At 55.7% G+C, this 14005-nt stretch overlaps 1 protein-coding gene across 10 annotated transcripts in view; it reads left to right on the top strand.

The window, feature by feature from the left end:
• ARHGEF11 (Rho guanine nucleotide exchange factor 11) overlaps positions 1-14005 on the top strand; it is a 39579-nt gene that overhangs the window by 18019 nt on the left and 7555 nt on the right. For 4 of the 10 annotated variants that reach the window (XM_077192081.1, XM_077192082.1, XM_077192083.1 and 1 more), the window contains 14 exons: positions 201-363; positions 832-916; positions 1385-1414; positions 2335-2467; positions 3997-4176; positions 4820-4867; positions 5759-6090; positions 7377-7523; positions 8340-8422; positions 8933-9058; positions 9769-9886; positions 11215-11393; positions 12666-12741; positions 13468-13638. In XM_077192081.1, coding sequence (XP_077048196.1) covers positions 201-363; positions 832-916; positions 1385-1414; positions 2335-2467; positions 3997-4176; positions 4820-4867; positions 5759-6090; positions 7377-7523; positions 8340-8422; positions 8933-9058; positions 9769-9886; positions 11215-11393; positions 12666-12741; positions 13468-13638 — 1871 coding nt within the window. The remainder of the gene's footprint in view (positions 1-200; positions 364-831; positions 917-1384; positions 1415-2334; positions 2468-3996; positions 4177-4819; positions 4868-5758; positions 6091-7376; positions 7524-8339; positions 8423-8932; positions 9059-9768; positions 9887-11214; positions 11394-12665; positions 12742-13467; positions 13639-14005) is intronic. The other 6 variants (XM_077192077.1, XM_077192075.1, XM_077192076.1 and 3 more) reach the window with 6 other exon arrangements.

Here is a 14005-nt window from a genome sequence, read left to right as displayed (position 1 = left end):
AGGAATTTGGGACATTCCCAGTTTTCCCTGTGGAATCTCTTTCCCCCCTTTTTCCCTTCCCTCTTTTCCCTCCCATTCCCAGTTTTCCCCGTGGATCCTTTCCCTGGAATTCCCAATTTTCCCAGTTTTCCCAGCGGATCTGGGCCCCCGGGGATCCCGGGAATTCCGCCCGTCCCACCCTCTGGAATTCTCTCTCCCAGCTCCCCCATGGCCTTCGCCCTCAGCACCTTCATGGCCCACGCCGGGATCCGGCCCCGGGAATTCCGGGAGTGCCGGGAATCCCGGGAATGCCGCAATCCCGGCGCCCCCGAGAAGCTCCCGGACAAGGACAAGTGGCTGCCCTTCTTCCCCAAGGCCAAAAAGGTGGGAATGGCCCGGGATTCCCGGGAATTCCCCGGAATTCCAGGGAGCAGCTCTGGGGGGAGAGCCCAGGGCACCAACCCGGGGCGTTCAGGGGGGATCCCGGGAATTTTCACCCAAATCCCGGGAATTTTAGACCTGAATCCTGGGAATTTGCTGGCCCAAATCCTGGGATTTGGGGTTGAGGATGGGAAATTGGGGATTTGGGATGGGAAACTGGGGATTTGGGATGGGAAACTGGGGGTTTGGGATGGGGATTGAGGATGGAAATTCAGGATTTGGGATGGGAATTCAGGACTGGGGATGGGAATTCAGGATTTGGGATGGGAATTCAGGATTTGGGATGGAAATTCAAGTTTGGGATGGGAATTCAGGATTTGCGATGGAAATTCAGGATTTGGGCTGGAAATTCGGGATTTGGGCTGGGGAGCTCCCGGGATTCCGAGCGATTCCAGGATTTTTTCCCAACAGAGCAGCAGCTCCAGGAAGGAGAAGGAGCAGAGGCAGAACCCGATCCTGAAATACATCGGGAAACCCCGGAGCTCCTCCCAGAGCAGTGAGTGAGCCCAGAATGCCGGGAAAATCCAGGAAAATCTGGGAAAATCCGGGAAAATCCTGGGAACGGCCCGGCCCCCGGCACGCCTGGGATTCCTGGGAATTCCTGGGGATTTCTTGGGATTTTACAGGGATTTTCTTGAGATTTTTCTGGAATTTTCCAGGGATATTTTCCTGGGATTTTCCTGGAATTTTCTCAGCATTTTCCTTGGGATTTTCTTGGGAATATCCCAGGATTTTCTTGGGACTCTCCTTGGATTCTCCTTGGATTTTCCTGGGATTCTCCAGAGATTTTCCCAGCATTTTCCCTGGAATTCCCCAAATTCCCCTGGAATTCCCAGCTCCCAGCCTCATTCCCGCATTCCCATCCCGTTTTTCTTTTTTCCGTTCTCATCCCATCAGCATTCCCGAATTCCCGGTTTTCCCCCGGGGATTTTGGGAATTCTGACGCCTCCTCTTTGTTTTCCAGCATTTCATGTCCCCCTGTCCCCTGCTGAAGGTAAAAATTCCCAATTTTTTGTTGCTTTTCCTTCATTTTTCTGTCATTGTTTTCCCTTGGTTTGGGGTTTCTTCCCATTTTTTCTTCCCTGATGAAATTCCTGGGAACTCTGGGATTTGGGGGGGTTGGGATTTGGGAATTTGGTATTTAGGAGGGAATTTGGGGGTTTAGGGTGTAGGAAGGGAGCTCAGGTTTTAGGATGGGAAATTCAGAATTCAGGATCAGAAATCTGCTATTTGCGATGGGAATTTAAGATGGGAATTTTGGCATTTAGGATGGGAAATTCAGAATTTAGGATCAGGAATTCTGGGATTTGGGAAGGGAATTTTGGGGATTTAGGATCAGGAATCCGGGATTTGGGCTGGGAAATTCAGGATTTAGGCAGGGAGTTCTGGGATTTTGGGGTCAGGGGTGTGGGATCCGGGATCAGGAATTTGGGATTTAAGCAGGGAGTTTTGGGATTTTAGGATCAGGAATTTGGGATCCAGGGTCAGGAATTCAGGATTTAGGCTGGGAATTCTGGGATTTTGGGGTCAGGATTTTGGGATCGGGGTCAGGAATTCAGGATTTAGGCAGGGAATTTCGGGATTTTGGGGTCAGGATTTTGGGATCCGGGGTCAGGAATTCAGGATTTAGGCTGGGAATTCTGGGATTTTGGGGTCAGGATTTTGGGATCCGGGGTCAGGAGTTCGGGATTTAGGCAGGGAATTTCGGGATTTAGGGTCAGGATTTTGGGATCCAGGATCAGGAGTTCGGGATTTAGGCAGGGAGTTTTGGGATTTAGGGTCAGGATTTTGGGATCCGGGGTCAGGAATTCAGGCTTTAGGCAGGGAGTTTTGGGATTTTGGGGTCAGGATTTTGGGATCGGGGTCAGGAGCTGCCGGTGTGGCGCCCCCAGCTCCCGGCGCTGCGTTTCCCAGCAGTGAGGCCGGGGAACGTGCGGACGATGATCCAGCACTTCGAGAACAGCCACGGGGAGCCCCCGGAGCCGGGCGGGGCCGAGCAGCGCCTGAGCACCGGCAGCGTCCCCGAGGAGCTGCTGGACCCCGGCAGGTGCGGCCGCCGCGGCCGGGGCGGCTCCCGACAGCCCAGGGCTCCCACAGCTCCCCACAGCTCCCACAGCCCGGGGTTCCCCACAGCTCCCGACAGCCCGGGGCTCCCTGGGGCTCCTCACAGTTCCCACAGCTCCCACAGCCCGGGGTTCCCGCAGCCCACAGCTCCCCACAGCCCGGGGCTCCCTGGGGCTCCCCACAGCTCCCCACAGCCGGGGCTCCCACAGCCCACAGCTCCCCACAGCTCCCCACAGCTCCCATGGCCCGGGGCTCCCTGGGGCTCCCCACAGCTCCCACAGCTCCCGACAGCCCGGGGCTCCCCACAGCCCACAGCTCCCCACAGCCCGGGGCTCCCCATGGCCCGGGGCTCCCACAGCTCCCGACAGCCCAGGGCTCCTACAGCTCCCACAGCCCAGGGCTCCCCATGGCCCGGGGCTCCCACAGCTCCCCACAGCCCGGGGCTCCCTGGGGCTCCCCACAGCTCCCCATGGCCTGGGGCTCCCACATCTCCTGACAGCCTGGGGCCCACACAGCTCCCGACAGCCCGGGGCTCCCACAGCTCCCCACAGCTCCCACAGCTCCCCATGGCCCGGGGCTCCCACAGCTCCCGACAGCCCGGGGCCCCCACAGCTCCCCACAGCTCCCCAGGGCCCGGGGCTCACCATGGCCCACAGCTCCCCACAGCCCAGGGCTCCCACAGCTCCTCACAGCTCCCTATGGCCCACAGCTCCCAACAGCTCCCGACAGCCTGGGGCTCTCCCCACAGCTCCCGACAGCCTGGGGCTCTCCCCACAGCTCCCGACAGCCCAGGGCCCGGGGCTCCCACAGCTCCCATGGCCCACAGCTCCCCACGGCCTGGGGCTCCCACAGCCCGGGACTCCCATGGCCCACAGCTCCCCACAGCTCCCCACGGCCTGGGGCTCCCCAGACACCGGGGCTCCCACAGCTCCCCAGGGCCCAGGGCTCCCATGGCCCACAGCTCTCCAGAGCTCCCCACAGTCCAGGGCCCCCACAGCTCCCCACAGCCCGGGGCTCCCCACGGCCGGGGCTCTGTGCCCAGACACCGTGGCTGCCCCGAATCCCGGGTATTTTTTGCCCCAATTCCCATCATTTCCCGCCGCATTTCCCCGCTGTGCAGCAGCTCCCGGTGCGAGGTGCGCCTGATTTCTCCCCTGAATCCCGGGGATTTTTTTGCCCCAATTCCCGGTATTTTTTGCCCCAATTCCCGGGTATTTTTTGCCCCAATTCCCGGTATTTTTTGCCCCAATTCCCGGGTATTTTTTGCCCCGAATCCCGGGTATTTTTTGCCCCAAATCCCGGTATTTTTTTCCCCAATTCCCGGGTATTTTTTCCCCAATTCCCGGGTATTTTTTGCCGTGAATCCCGGTATTTTTTGCCCCAATTCCTGGGGATTTTTTGCTCTAATTCCCGGGTATTTTTTCCCCCAATTCCCGGGTATTTCTTGCCGTGAATCCCGGTATTTTTGTGCCCCAATTCCCATTTCTCTCCCCGCATTTCCCCGCCGTGCAGCAGCTCCCGGTGCGAGGTGCGCCTGGGCCGCTCGGAGTCGCTCAAGGGCCGGGAGGAGCTGCGGCGCTCGCGGCGCCCGGAGCTGGTGCCGCGCTCCCGCAGCGACGTGGACATGGACGCGGGCAGCGACACCCCCCGGCTGCACTCGGCCTCCTCCTCCGCCTCCAGCCTCTCCAACAGGTGGGAAATCCTGGAATTCCCGCAAATCCCGGGGGCCCCGAGCCGCGGGGCTGGGGTAACAGGGGTCTGGGAACGGAATACGGGGAGGTGGGAGCGTCGGGATCCGGGGAATTTGGGATTTCGGGGTTTTTTGGGGAATTCTTACACCTCCAGACCCTCCAACAGGTGGGAAATCCTGGAATTCCCTGAATTCCCGGAATTCCAGGGGGCCCAGCCCCAGGTTTGGGGGTTTGGGATGGAAATCTTGGAAAGGAAGGGAAATTGGGATCGCGGGGAAGTTTGGGATTTGGGGTTTTGTTTGGGAGTTCTCGCCCCTTCAACCTCTCCAACAGGTGGGAATTCCCAGAGTTCCAGGATTCTGATCCCAGATTTTGGAGTTTGGGACGGAAGTCTTGGAAAGGAGGGGAAATTTGGATCGGGGGAAGTTTGGGATCTGGGGTTTTTGGGAATGGGATTTAGGGCGTTGGAAGGAGGGAGGGGTTTTTTTCCTTCGGGTCCCAAATTCCTGCAGCATCCATGGAAAAATCCATGGAATTAACAGGGTTTGGGGTTGAATCCCTGGATTTCGAGGGCGAACTCACCAGGATTGGGGAAACCTTGGGATTTGGGGACACCCCAGGGGATTTTTCCGTTCTTTTCCCAGATCCCTGGAAAACCCCACCCCCCCCTACACGCCAAAGATGGGGCGCAGGTGAGCGACCCCCCCTGGAATTCCCATTCCCACTTGGCCCATTTCTCCCTCTTCTTTCCCCATTTTTTCCCTCATTCTTTCCCCATTTTTCCCTCTTCTTTCCCCATTTTTTCCCTCATTCTTTCCCCATTTTTCCCTCTTCCCATTTTTTTCCTCATTCTTTCCCCATTTTTCCCTCTTTTTCCCCATTTTTTCCCCTCATTCTTTCTCCACTTTTCCCTTTTTTCCCCATTTTTTCCCCTCATTCTTTCTCCACTTTTCCCTTTTTTTCCCATTTTTTCCCCTCATTCTTTCCCCATTTATCCCTCTTTTTTTCCCATTTCCCTCCCCAATTTTCCCCAAAATTTCCTCCATTTTTCCCCCTTCTTTCCCCATTTCCCCCCAGTTTCCCCCCAAATTGCCCCCAAAATTTCCCCCAATTTTCGCCGTTTTTCCCCCCAAATTCCCTTTTTCCCCCAATTTTCCCCATTTTTCCCCCTTCTTTCCACATTTCCCCCCAGTTTCCCCCCAAATTCCCCCCAAAATTTCCCCCAATTTTCCCCGTTTTTTCCCCCAAATTCCCCACCTTTTTCCCCCAATTTTCCCGTTTTTCCCCCCAAATTTCCCCCCTTTTTTCCCCAATTTTCCCCATTTTTCCCCCCCAAATTTCCGCCCTTTTTCCCCCAGTTTTTCCCCCCAAATTTCCCCCCTTTTTCCCCCAATTTTCCCCCTTCTTTCCCCATTTCCTCCGAGTTTTCCCCCAAAATTTCCCCCAATTGTCCTGTTTTTCCCCCCAAATTTCCCCCCTTTTTCCCCCAATTCTCCCCGGTTTTCCCCCCAAATTTCCCCCCTTTTCCCCCCAGTTTTCTGCACTTTTTCCCCTCCACATTTCCCCATTTTCCCCATTTCCAGGAGCATGGATTCTCCCAGCCTGGGCTTCGGGGCCGACGCTTTCCTCCCGCACCTCCTGGAGGACGAGCAGGGCCCGGGCCCGGACCTGGAGCCGGATCCCGAAGCGCAGAGCGCGCAGAATTGCCAGGGCTGGCAGCAGCAGCAGCAGCCGAGCTCCCCCGGCAGCGGCCCGGGCTGGCAGCAGCAGCAGCAGCAGCAGCAGCAGCAGCAGCAGCAGCAGCAGCAGCAGCAGCAGAGCCCCAGCGGCGCCCAGAGCTGGCAGCACTCGGTGAGCCGCGAGCTGCTGGGCAGCCTCAGCCAGCGCGAGGTGGATCGGCAGGAGGTCATCAACGGTGCGGGAATGCCCGGGAATACCGGGAAATGAGGGAAATGGCGGGGAAATGGCGGGAATGCCCGGGGAATACCGGGAATACCGGGGGAATGGCGGGGAATGCGGGAATGCCAGGGAAACGCGGGAATGCCCGGGAATGGCGGGGAATGCCCGGGGAATGCGGGAATGCCTGGGAAATGCGGGAATGCCAGGGAAGTGCCCGGGAAATGGCGGGGAATGCGGGAATGCCTGGGAAATACCGGGAATACCGGGGCAATGAGGGAAATGCGGGAATGCCAGGGAAACGCGGGAATGCCCGGGAATGGCGGGGAATGCCCGGGAAATTCGGGAATGCCGGGAATGCGGGAATGCCCGGGAAATGGCGGGAATACCGGGGGAATGAGGGAAATGCGGGAATGCCGGGGCATGCCCGGGAAATGCGGGAATGGCGGGAATGTCCGGGAAATGCGTGAATGCCCGGGAATGCCGGGAATGCCCGGGAAATGGCGGGAAATGCGGGAATGGCGGGAATGTGGGAATGAGGGAATGCCCGGGAAATGCGGGAATGCCTGGGAAATGGCGGGAAATGCCCGGGAAATGCGGAAATGGCGGGAAATGGCGGGAATGCTGGGAATGCGGGAATGCCCGGAAATGCGGGAGTGTGGGAATGCGGGAATGCCGGGAAATGGCGGGAAATGCAGGAATGTGGGAATGCCGGGAATGCCCGGAAATGCAGGAAATGCGGGAATGCCCGGGGGGTGCTTCTGGGGGGAGCATTCCTGGAATCTGGGGGCTCATTCTTAGCCCTTTCCCAGGATTAGGGGCTCATTCCTGGGATCTGGGGGCTCATTCCCAGTTCCATGCTGGGTTTGGGGTCTGACTCCCGGGATCTGGGATCCCATTCCCGGTTTTTTCCCAGGATTTGGGGCTGGGTTTGAGGTTTTGGGTGTTGGGTTCTGCTCTGGGGGCTGCTTTCGGAATAGGACGTCCCCAATGTCCCCTGTGCTGTCCCACCGGTGGGCTCGGTCCCTGTGTCCCCAGTGTGTCCCCAATGTCCCCAATGTGTCCCCAATGTCCCCCAGAGCTGTTTGTCACCGAGCTGTCCCAGCTGTGTCCCCAATGTCCCCAATGTGTCCCCAATGTGTCCCCAATGTCCCCCCAGAGCTGTTTGTCACCGAGCTGTCCCAGCTGTGTCCCCAATGTCCCCAATGTGTCCCCAATGTCCCCAATGTGTCCCCAATGTCCCCCAGAGCTGTTTGTCACCGAGCTGTCCCAGCTGTGTCCCCAATGTCCCCAATGTCCCCCCAGAGCTGTTTGTCACCGAGCTGTCCCACCTGCGCATCCTGCGTGTTCTGGATTTGCTTTTCTTCCAACGCCTGCGCCGGGAGCAGCTCCTGAGCCGGGAGGAGCTGGGGCTGCTCTTCCCCAACCTGCCCGACCTCATCGACGTGCACAGTGAGGAAACCCCAAAATCCTGAAATCCCAAAATCCTGAAACCCCAAAATCCTGAAATCCCAAATCCCTGAAATCCCAAATCCCTGAAACCCCAAAATCCTGAAATCCCGAATCCCTGAAATCCCAAATCCCTGAAACCCCAAATCCCTGAAACCCCAAAATCCTGAAATCCCAAAATCCTGAAACCCCAAAATCCTGAAATCCCAAATCCCCGAAATCCCAAATCCCTGAAATCCCAAATCCCTGAAACCCCAAAATCCTGAAACCCCAAATCCCCGAAATCCTGAAATCCCAAATCCCCGAAATCCTGAAATTCTAAATTTGCCTCCCTTTTCCCTCCTTTTCCCATCTTTTTTGCCTCCCTCTTCCCATTCCTTTTCCCCCTTTTCCCCCACTCCTTTCCCATTCTTTTTTCCCCTTTTTCCCCTTTTGTCCCCACTCCTTTTCCCATTCCTTTCTCTCTTTTTTCCCATTCCTTTATCTCTCTTTTCCCTCTTTTCCTCCTTTTTCCCCTTTTCCCCCTTTCCCCCCCTTTTACCCTTTTCCCCCCTTTTCCCCTTTTTCCCCATTCCTTTTCCCATTCCTTTCTCTCTTTTCCCCCACTCCTTTTCCCTACTCTTTTCCCTCTTTTCCCCCCTCCCTTTTTCCATTCCTTTATTACTCTTTTCCCTCTTTTTCCCTCTTTTCCCCCTTTTCCCCCTTTCCCCCCCTTTTCCCCCTTTCCCCCCTTTTTTCCCCACTTTTCCCCTTTCTTCCCCACTCCTTTTCCCTACTCTTTCCCCCTGCCTTTTCCCATTCCTTTCCCTGCATTCCCAGGCTCCCTGTGGGAATCCATGCGGCGGCTCCGGGAGGAGCAGGGTCCCATCATCGGCGACATCGGGGACCTGATGCTGGCCCGGGTAGGGCAGACCCCGGCCCTCCCTCCCTCCTGGGGCACAGAACCTCCCGGGGGCGTTTGGGGAACCCCGGGGGCGTTTGGGGATCCCTGGGGTCATTTGGGGAACCCGGGGGCGTTTGGGGAACCCCAGGGGCGTTTGGGGAACCCCGGGGGCGTTTGGGGAACCCGGGGGCGTTTGGGGAACCCCAAGGGCGTTTGGGGAACCCTGGGGCCATTTGGGGAACCCCGGGGGCGTTTGGGGAACCCGGGGGCGTTTGGGGAACCCCGGGGGCGTTTGGGGAACCCTGGGGGCGTTTGGGGAACCCCGGGGGCGTTTGGGGAACTCGGGGGCATTGGGGGAACCCTGGGGCCATTTGGGGAACCCGGGGGCGTTTGGGGAACCCTGGGGGCGTTTGGGGAACCCCGGGGGCATTTGGGGAACCCCGGGGGCGTTTGGGGAACCCCGGGGGCATTTGGGGAACCCCGGGGGTGTTTGGGGGGGTTCCAATCCCGGCTTTCCCGGCGTTCCCAGTTCGAGGGCGCTGCCAAGGAGGAATTCCAGCGCGTGGCCGCCGCCTTCTGCTCCTCGCAGTCGATCGCGCTGGAGCTGATCCGCACCAAGCAGCGCAAGGAGAGCAGGTTCCAGCTCTTCATGCAGGTCTGGGCCCTCCTGAGGGAATTCCTGCCTCTTTTACCTTTATCCCACCTTTTTTACCTTTTCCCACCTCTTTTACCTTTATCCCACCTCTTTTACCTTTATCCCACCTCTTTTACCTTTTCCCATCTCTTTTACCTTTATCCCACCTTTTTTACCTTTATTTCCACCTTGTGTTCCCCACTTCCAGCTCTTCATGCAGGTCTGGGCCCTTCCAGAGGGAATTCCTGCCTCTTTTACCTTTATCCCACCTTTTTTACCTTTATTTCCACCTTGTGTTCCCCACTTCCAGCTCTTCATGCAGGTCCGGGCCCTCCCAGAGGGAACTCCTGCCTCTTTTACCTTTTTCCCACCTTTTTTACCTTTTTCCCACCTTTTTTACCTTTATCTCCACCTTTTATTTCCCTTTTTCCCCCCCCCTGCCCCTGATTTTTTCCCCATCTTCTCTTTCCCCATTTATTTCCCCCAGTTTTCCCTGCGGCGGGGTCAGGAATTTTGGGATTTGAGGATTTCAGTGTTTGGCTCACTGAGGGTTTTGGGATTTGGGGGAACCGGTGGGGTCGGGAACTTCGGGGCTCAGGGAACCAATGGGGTCGGGAATTTCAGGATTTCAGGATTCTGGAAACCAATGGGGTGAGGAATTCGGGGATTTGGGGAAGCCATGGGATGAGGAATTCGGGATGTTGGGAAGAAGGGTTTGGGAATCCCTGCAGGAGGCCGAGAGCAACCCGCAGTGCCGGCGGCTGCAGCTGAAGGATCTGCTGATCGCCGAGATGCAGCGCCTGACCAAGTACCCGCTGCTGCTGGAGAACGTCATCAAGTGCACCCCGGGTAGGGACGGAGCGCCCGGGCCTTCCCCGCCAAATTCCATGGTTTGCCCTGCTCATCCCCTGGTCTGCCCTGTAAATTCCATGGTTTGCCCTGTAAATTCCATGGTTTTCCCTGAATTTTTTGTGGTTTTCCCTGCTTTTCCCCACCATTTTTCCCTGGATCGTTCCATGGGTTTTTCCCATTATCCCATGGGTTTTTCCCACCATTTTTCCCTGGATCGTTCCATGGGTTTTTCCCGTTATCCCATGGGTTTTTCCCACCATTTTTCCCTGGATCTTTCCATGGGTTTTTCCCTGGATTTTCCCCATTTTCCCACCATTTTTCCCTGGATCGTTCCATGCGTTTTTCCCGTTATCCCGTGGGTTTTTCCCTGGATTTCCCCCGTTCCCAGCGGGCTCCCTGGAGCAGGAGAAGCTGTGCCCATTACCACCCCCATTTTTCCCCTACTAATGCCCTTTTTTCCCCTGGATTTCTCCCTGGATTTTCCCCATTTTCCCCCATTATCCCATGGATTTTCCCCTGGATTTCCCCCATTATCCTATGGATTTTCCCCTGGATTTTCCCCTGTATTTCCCCCATTATCCCATGGATTTTCCCCATCCCAGGGGGCTCGGCAGAGCAGCAGAAGCTGCTCTGTGCCCGGGAGCAGAGCCGGGACGTGCTGCGGGTGTGGGATCAGTGACAATCCCGTTTTTCCCTGTTATCCCATGGATTTTCCCCTGGATTTTCCCATGGATTTCCCCCATTATCCCATGGATTTTCCCCTGGATTTTCCCATGGATTTCCCATCCCAGGGGGCTTGGCAGAGCAGCAGAAGCTGCTCTGTGCCCGGGAGCAGAGCCGGGACGTGCTGTGGGTGTGGGATCAATGATCTCAATCCCATTTTCCTCCATTATCCATGGATTTTCCCCTGGATTTCCTGTCGCAGGGGGCTCGGCAGAGCAGCAGAAGCTGCTCCGTGCCCGGGAGCAGAGCCGGGACGTGCTGTGGGTGTGGGATCAATGATCTCAATCCCATTTTCCCCCATTATCCATGGATTTCCCCATCCCAGGGGGCTCGGCAGAGCAGCAGAAGCTGCTCCGTGCCCGGGAGCAGAGCCGGGACGTGGGTGTGGGATCACTGATCTCAATCCCATTTTCCCCCGGATTTTCCCCTGGATTTCCCCCATTATCTATGGATTTTCCCCGTTCCCAGGGGGCTCGGCAGAGCAGCAGAAGCTGCTCCGTGCCCGGGAGCAGAGCCGGGACGTGCTGCGGGCAGGGGATCAATGATCTCAATCCCATTTTTCCCTGTATTTCCCCCATTATCCATGGATTTCCCCATCCCAGGGGGCTCGGCAGAGCAGCAGAAGCTGCTCCGTGCCCGGGAGCAGAGCCGGGACGTGCTGCGGGCGGTGAACGAGGCCGTGCGCCGCGCCGAGAACCGGCAGCGCCTGCAGGAGCACCAGCGGCGCTTGGACACCTCAGCCCTGGAGAGGACCAGCAACCCCCTGGCCGCGGAGTTCCGGGTACCCCTGGCTGGGTCTCCGGGGAAAACGGGGGCTCCTGGGGGCCTGGGGCTGCTGCTGCTGAGCCCAGACGGCCTTGGGGACCCGCGGGGTTTAAGGGAATCCCCCATTGTTCCATGGGAATCCCCATTTTTCCATGGGAATCCCCATTTCTGCACCCCGGCTTTCCATGGGAATCCCCATTTCTGTACCCTGCCCTTCCATGGGGAACAAATCCTGGGGTTTAAGGGAATCCCCCATTGTTCCATGGGAATCCCCATTTCTGCACCTGCCCTTCCATGGGGAACAAATCCTGGGTTTTATAGGAATCCCCCATTTTCCCATGGGAATCCCCATTTCCACACCCTGCCCTTCCGTGGGGAACAAACCCTGGCTTTTATGGGAATCCCCCAATTTTCCATGGGAATCTCCATTTCCGCACCCCGGCTTTCCATGTAAAATCCCCATTTCTGCACCCTGCCCTTCCATGGGAAAGCAACCCTGGCTTTTATGGGAATCCCCCATTTTTCCATGGGAATCCCCATTTCTGCACCCCTGGCTTTCCTTGGGAATCCCAATTTCTGCACCCTGCCCTTCCATGGGGAACAAACCCTGAGTTTTATAGGAATCCCCCATTTTCCCATGGGAATCCCCATTTCCGCACCCCGGCTTTCCATGTAAAATCCCCATTTCTGCACCCTGCCCTTCCGTGGGAAAGCAACCCTGGCTTTTATGGGAATCTCCCATTTTTCCTTGGGAATCCCCATTTCTGCACCCTGTCTTTCCCTGGGGAACAGACCCTGGGCTTTAAGGGAATCTCCCATTTTTCCTTGGGAATCCCCATTTCTGCACCCCAGCTTTCCTTGGGAATCCCAATTTCTGCACCCTGTCTTTCCCTGGGGAACAAACCCTGGGCTTTAAGGGAATCTCCCATTTTTCCTTGAAAAATCCCCATATCTGCACCCCGGCTTTCCCTGGAGAACCCCTGAGTTTTATAGGAATCCCCTGATTTTCCATGGGAATCCCCCGATTTTCCATGGGAATCCCTTGGTTTTTCCTCTTTTCCCATGAATCCCAGCCCCAGTGGAAAAATGACATGGGAAAAAAGCAACTGTTGGGGTTTTTTTCCCCTGAATTTTGGGGTGTTCTCCATAGATTTTGGGGCATTTCCCATGGATTTGGAGTGATTCTCTGGATTTTGGGGTGTTTGCCCTGGATTTTGGGGCGTTTCTGTGGATTTTGGGGTGTTTCCCCTGGGTTTTTGGGTGTTTCTCATGGGTTTTGGTCCTGCAGAACCTGGACCTGACCTCGCACCGGATGATCCACGAGGGACCCCTGGCCTGGAGAGTGGGCAAGGACAAGAGCGTGGGTACGGACTGGGGGCAACTGGGAGGGACTGGGATCCAAAAATCCCAAAAACTTACCCCCAAAAACTGAAAAAAAAAAAAAATCACTAAAATATCACCAAAAAAATTCCCCAAAAATCACCAAAAAATCCCCAAAAATCACCAAAAAATCCCCAAAAATCCCCAAAAAAATCCCCAAAAATTAAAAAAAAAAAAACCTAAAAACTGAAAAAATATCACTAAAATATCACAAAAAATTTCCCCAAAATAAAAAAAAATCCCCAAAATCTCCCAAAATAAAAAAAATAAAATCCTCCAAAAAGTGGAAAAAAAAATCACAAAAAATTCCCCCCCCCAAAAAATCCCCCCAAAAAAAGCTTCAAAAATTAAAAAATAAAAAATCCCCCAAGAAACCCCCAAAAATAAAAATAAAATAAAATATCGCCAAAAATAAAAAAAAAAAAATCCCCCAAAACCCCAAAAAATTCCCCAAAAATCTCAAAAAAAATCCCCAAAAATCCAAATAAAATCCCCCAAAAAATTCCCCAAAAATCTCAAAAAAATCCCAAAAAAATCCCCCAAAACCCCCAAAAAAATCCCAAAAAATCTCAAAAAAATCCCCAAAAAATGCCCCAAAAATCTCAAAAAAAATCCCCAAAAATTCCCCAAAAATCCAAATAAAATCCCCCAAAACCCCCAAAATCCCCCAAAACCCCCAACCCATCCCCGACCCGCCCTGGATGCCGCAGAGCTGCACGTGCTGCTGCTGGAGGAGCTGCTGGTGCTGCTGCAGCGCCAGGACGAGCGCTGGCTGCTCAAGTGCCACAGCCGGGGCGGCCTGGGCGGCGCCGCCGACACCAAGCAGAGCTTCAGCCCCGTGCTCAAGCTGAGCTCGCTGCTCGTGCGCTCCGTGGCCACAGGTGGGAGCGGGAATACGGGAATTCTGGGAATTCTGGGAATAACATGGGGGCTTTGTGCGAAAAAACGGGGGTTTTGTGTAAAAAAATGGGGTTTTTATGGGGTGAATGGGGGTTCAGCCCCGTGCTCAAGCTGAGCTCGCTGCTCATGCACTCTGTGGCCATAGGTGGGAGTACCAAATCCCGGGAATTCCAGGAATTCTGGGAGTGAAATGGGGGAAAGCGGGGGTTTCGTGTGAAAAAATGGGGTTTTCGTGTAAAAAAATGGGGTTTTTGTGTAAAAAAACGGGGTTTTTCGGGAGGGAAATGGGGCCTCAGCCCTGTCATCAGCTCAGTGCTCTGTGGGCAGGGAAAATCCCAGAACTGCGGG

This window comes from Agelaius phoeniceus, chromosome 31 (assembly GCF_051311805.1).
Source record: "Agelaius phoeniceus isolate bAgePho1 chromosome 31, bAgePho1.hap1, whole genome shotgun sequence".
NCBI lineage: Eukaryota > Metazoa > Chordata > Aves > Passeriformes > Icteridae > Agelaius > Agelaius phoeniceus.
The sequence above is the reverse complement of the archived record's forward strand: the minus strand, read 5'-3'. Positions and strand labels throughout refer to the sequence as shown.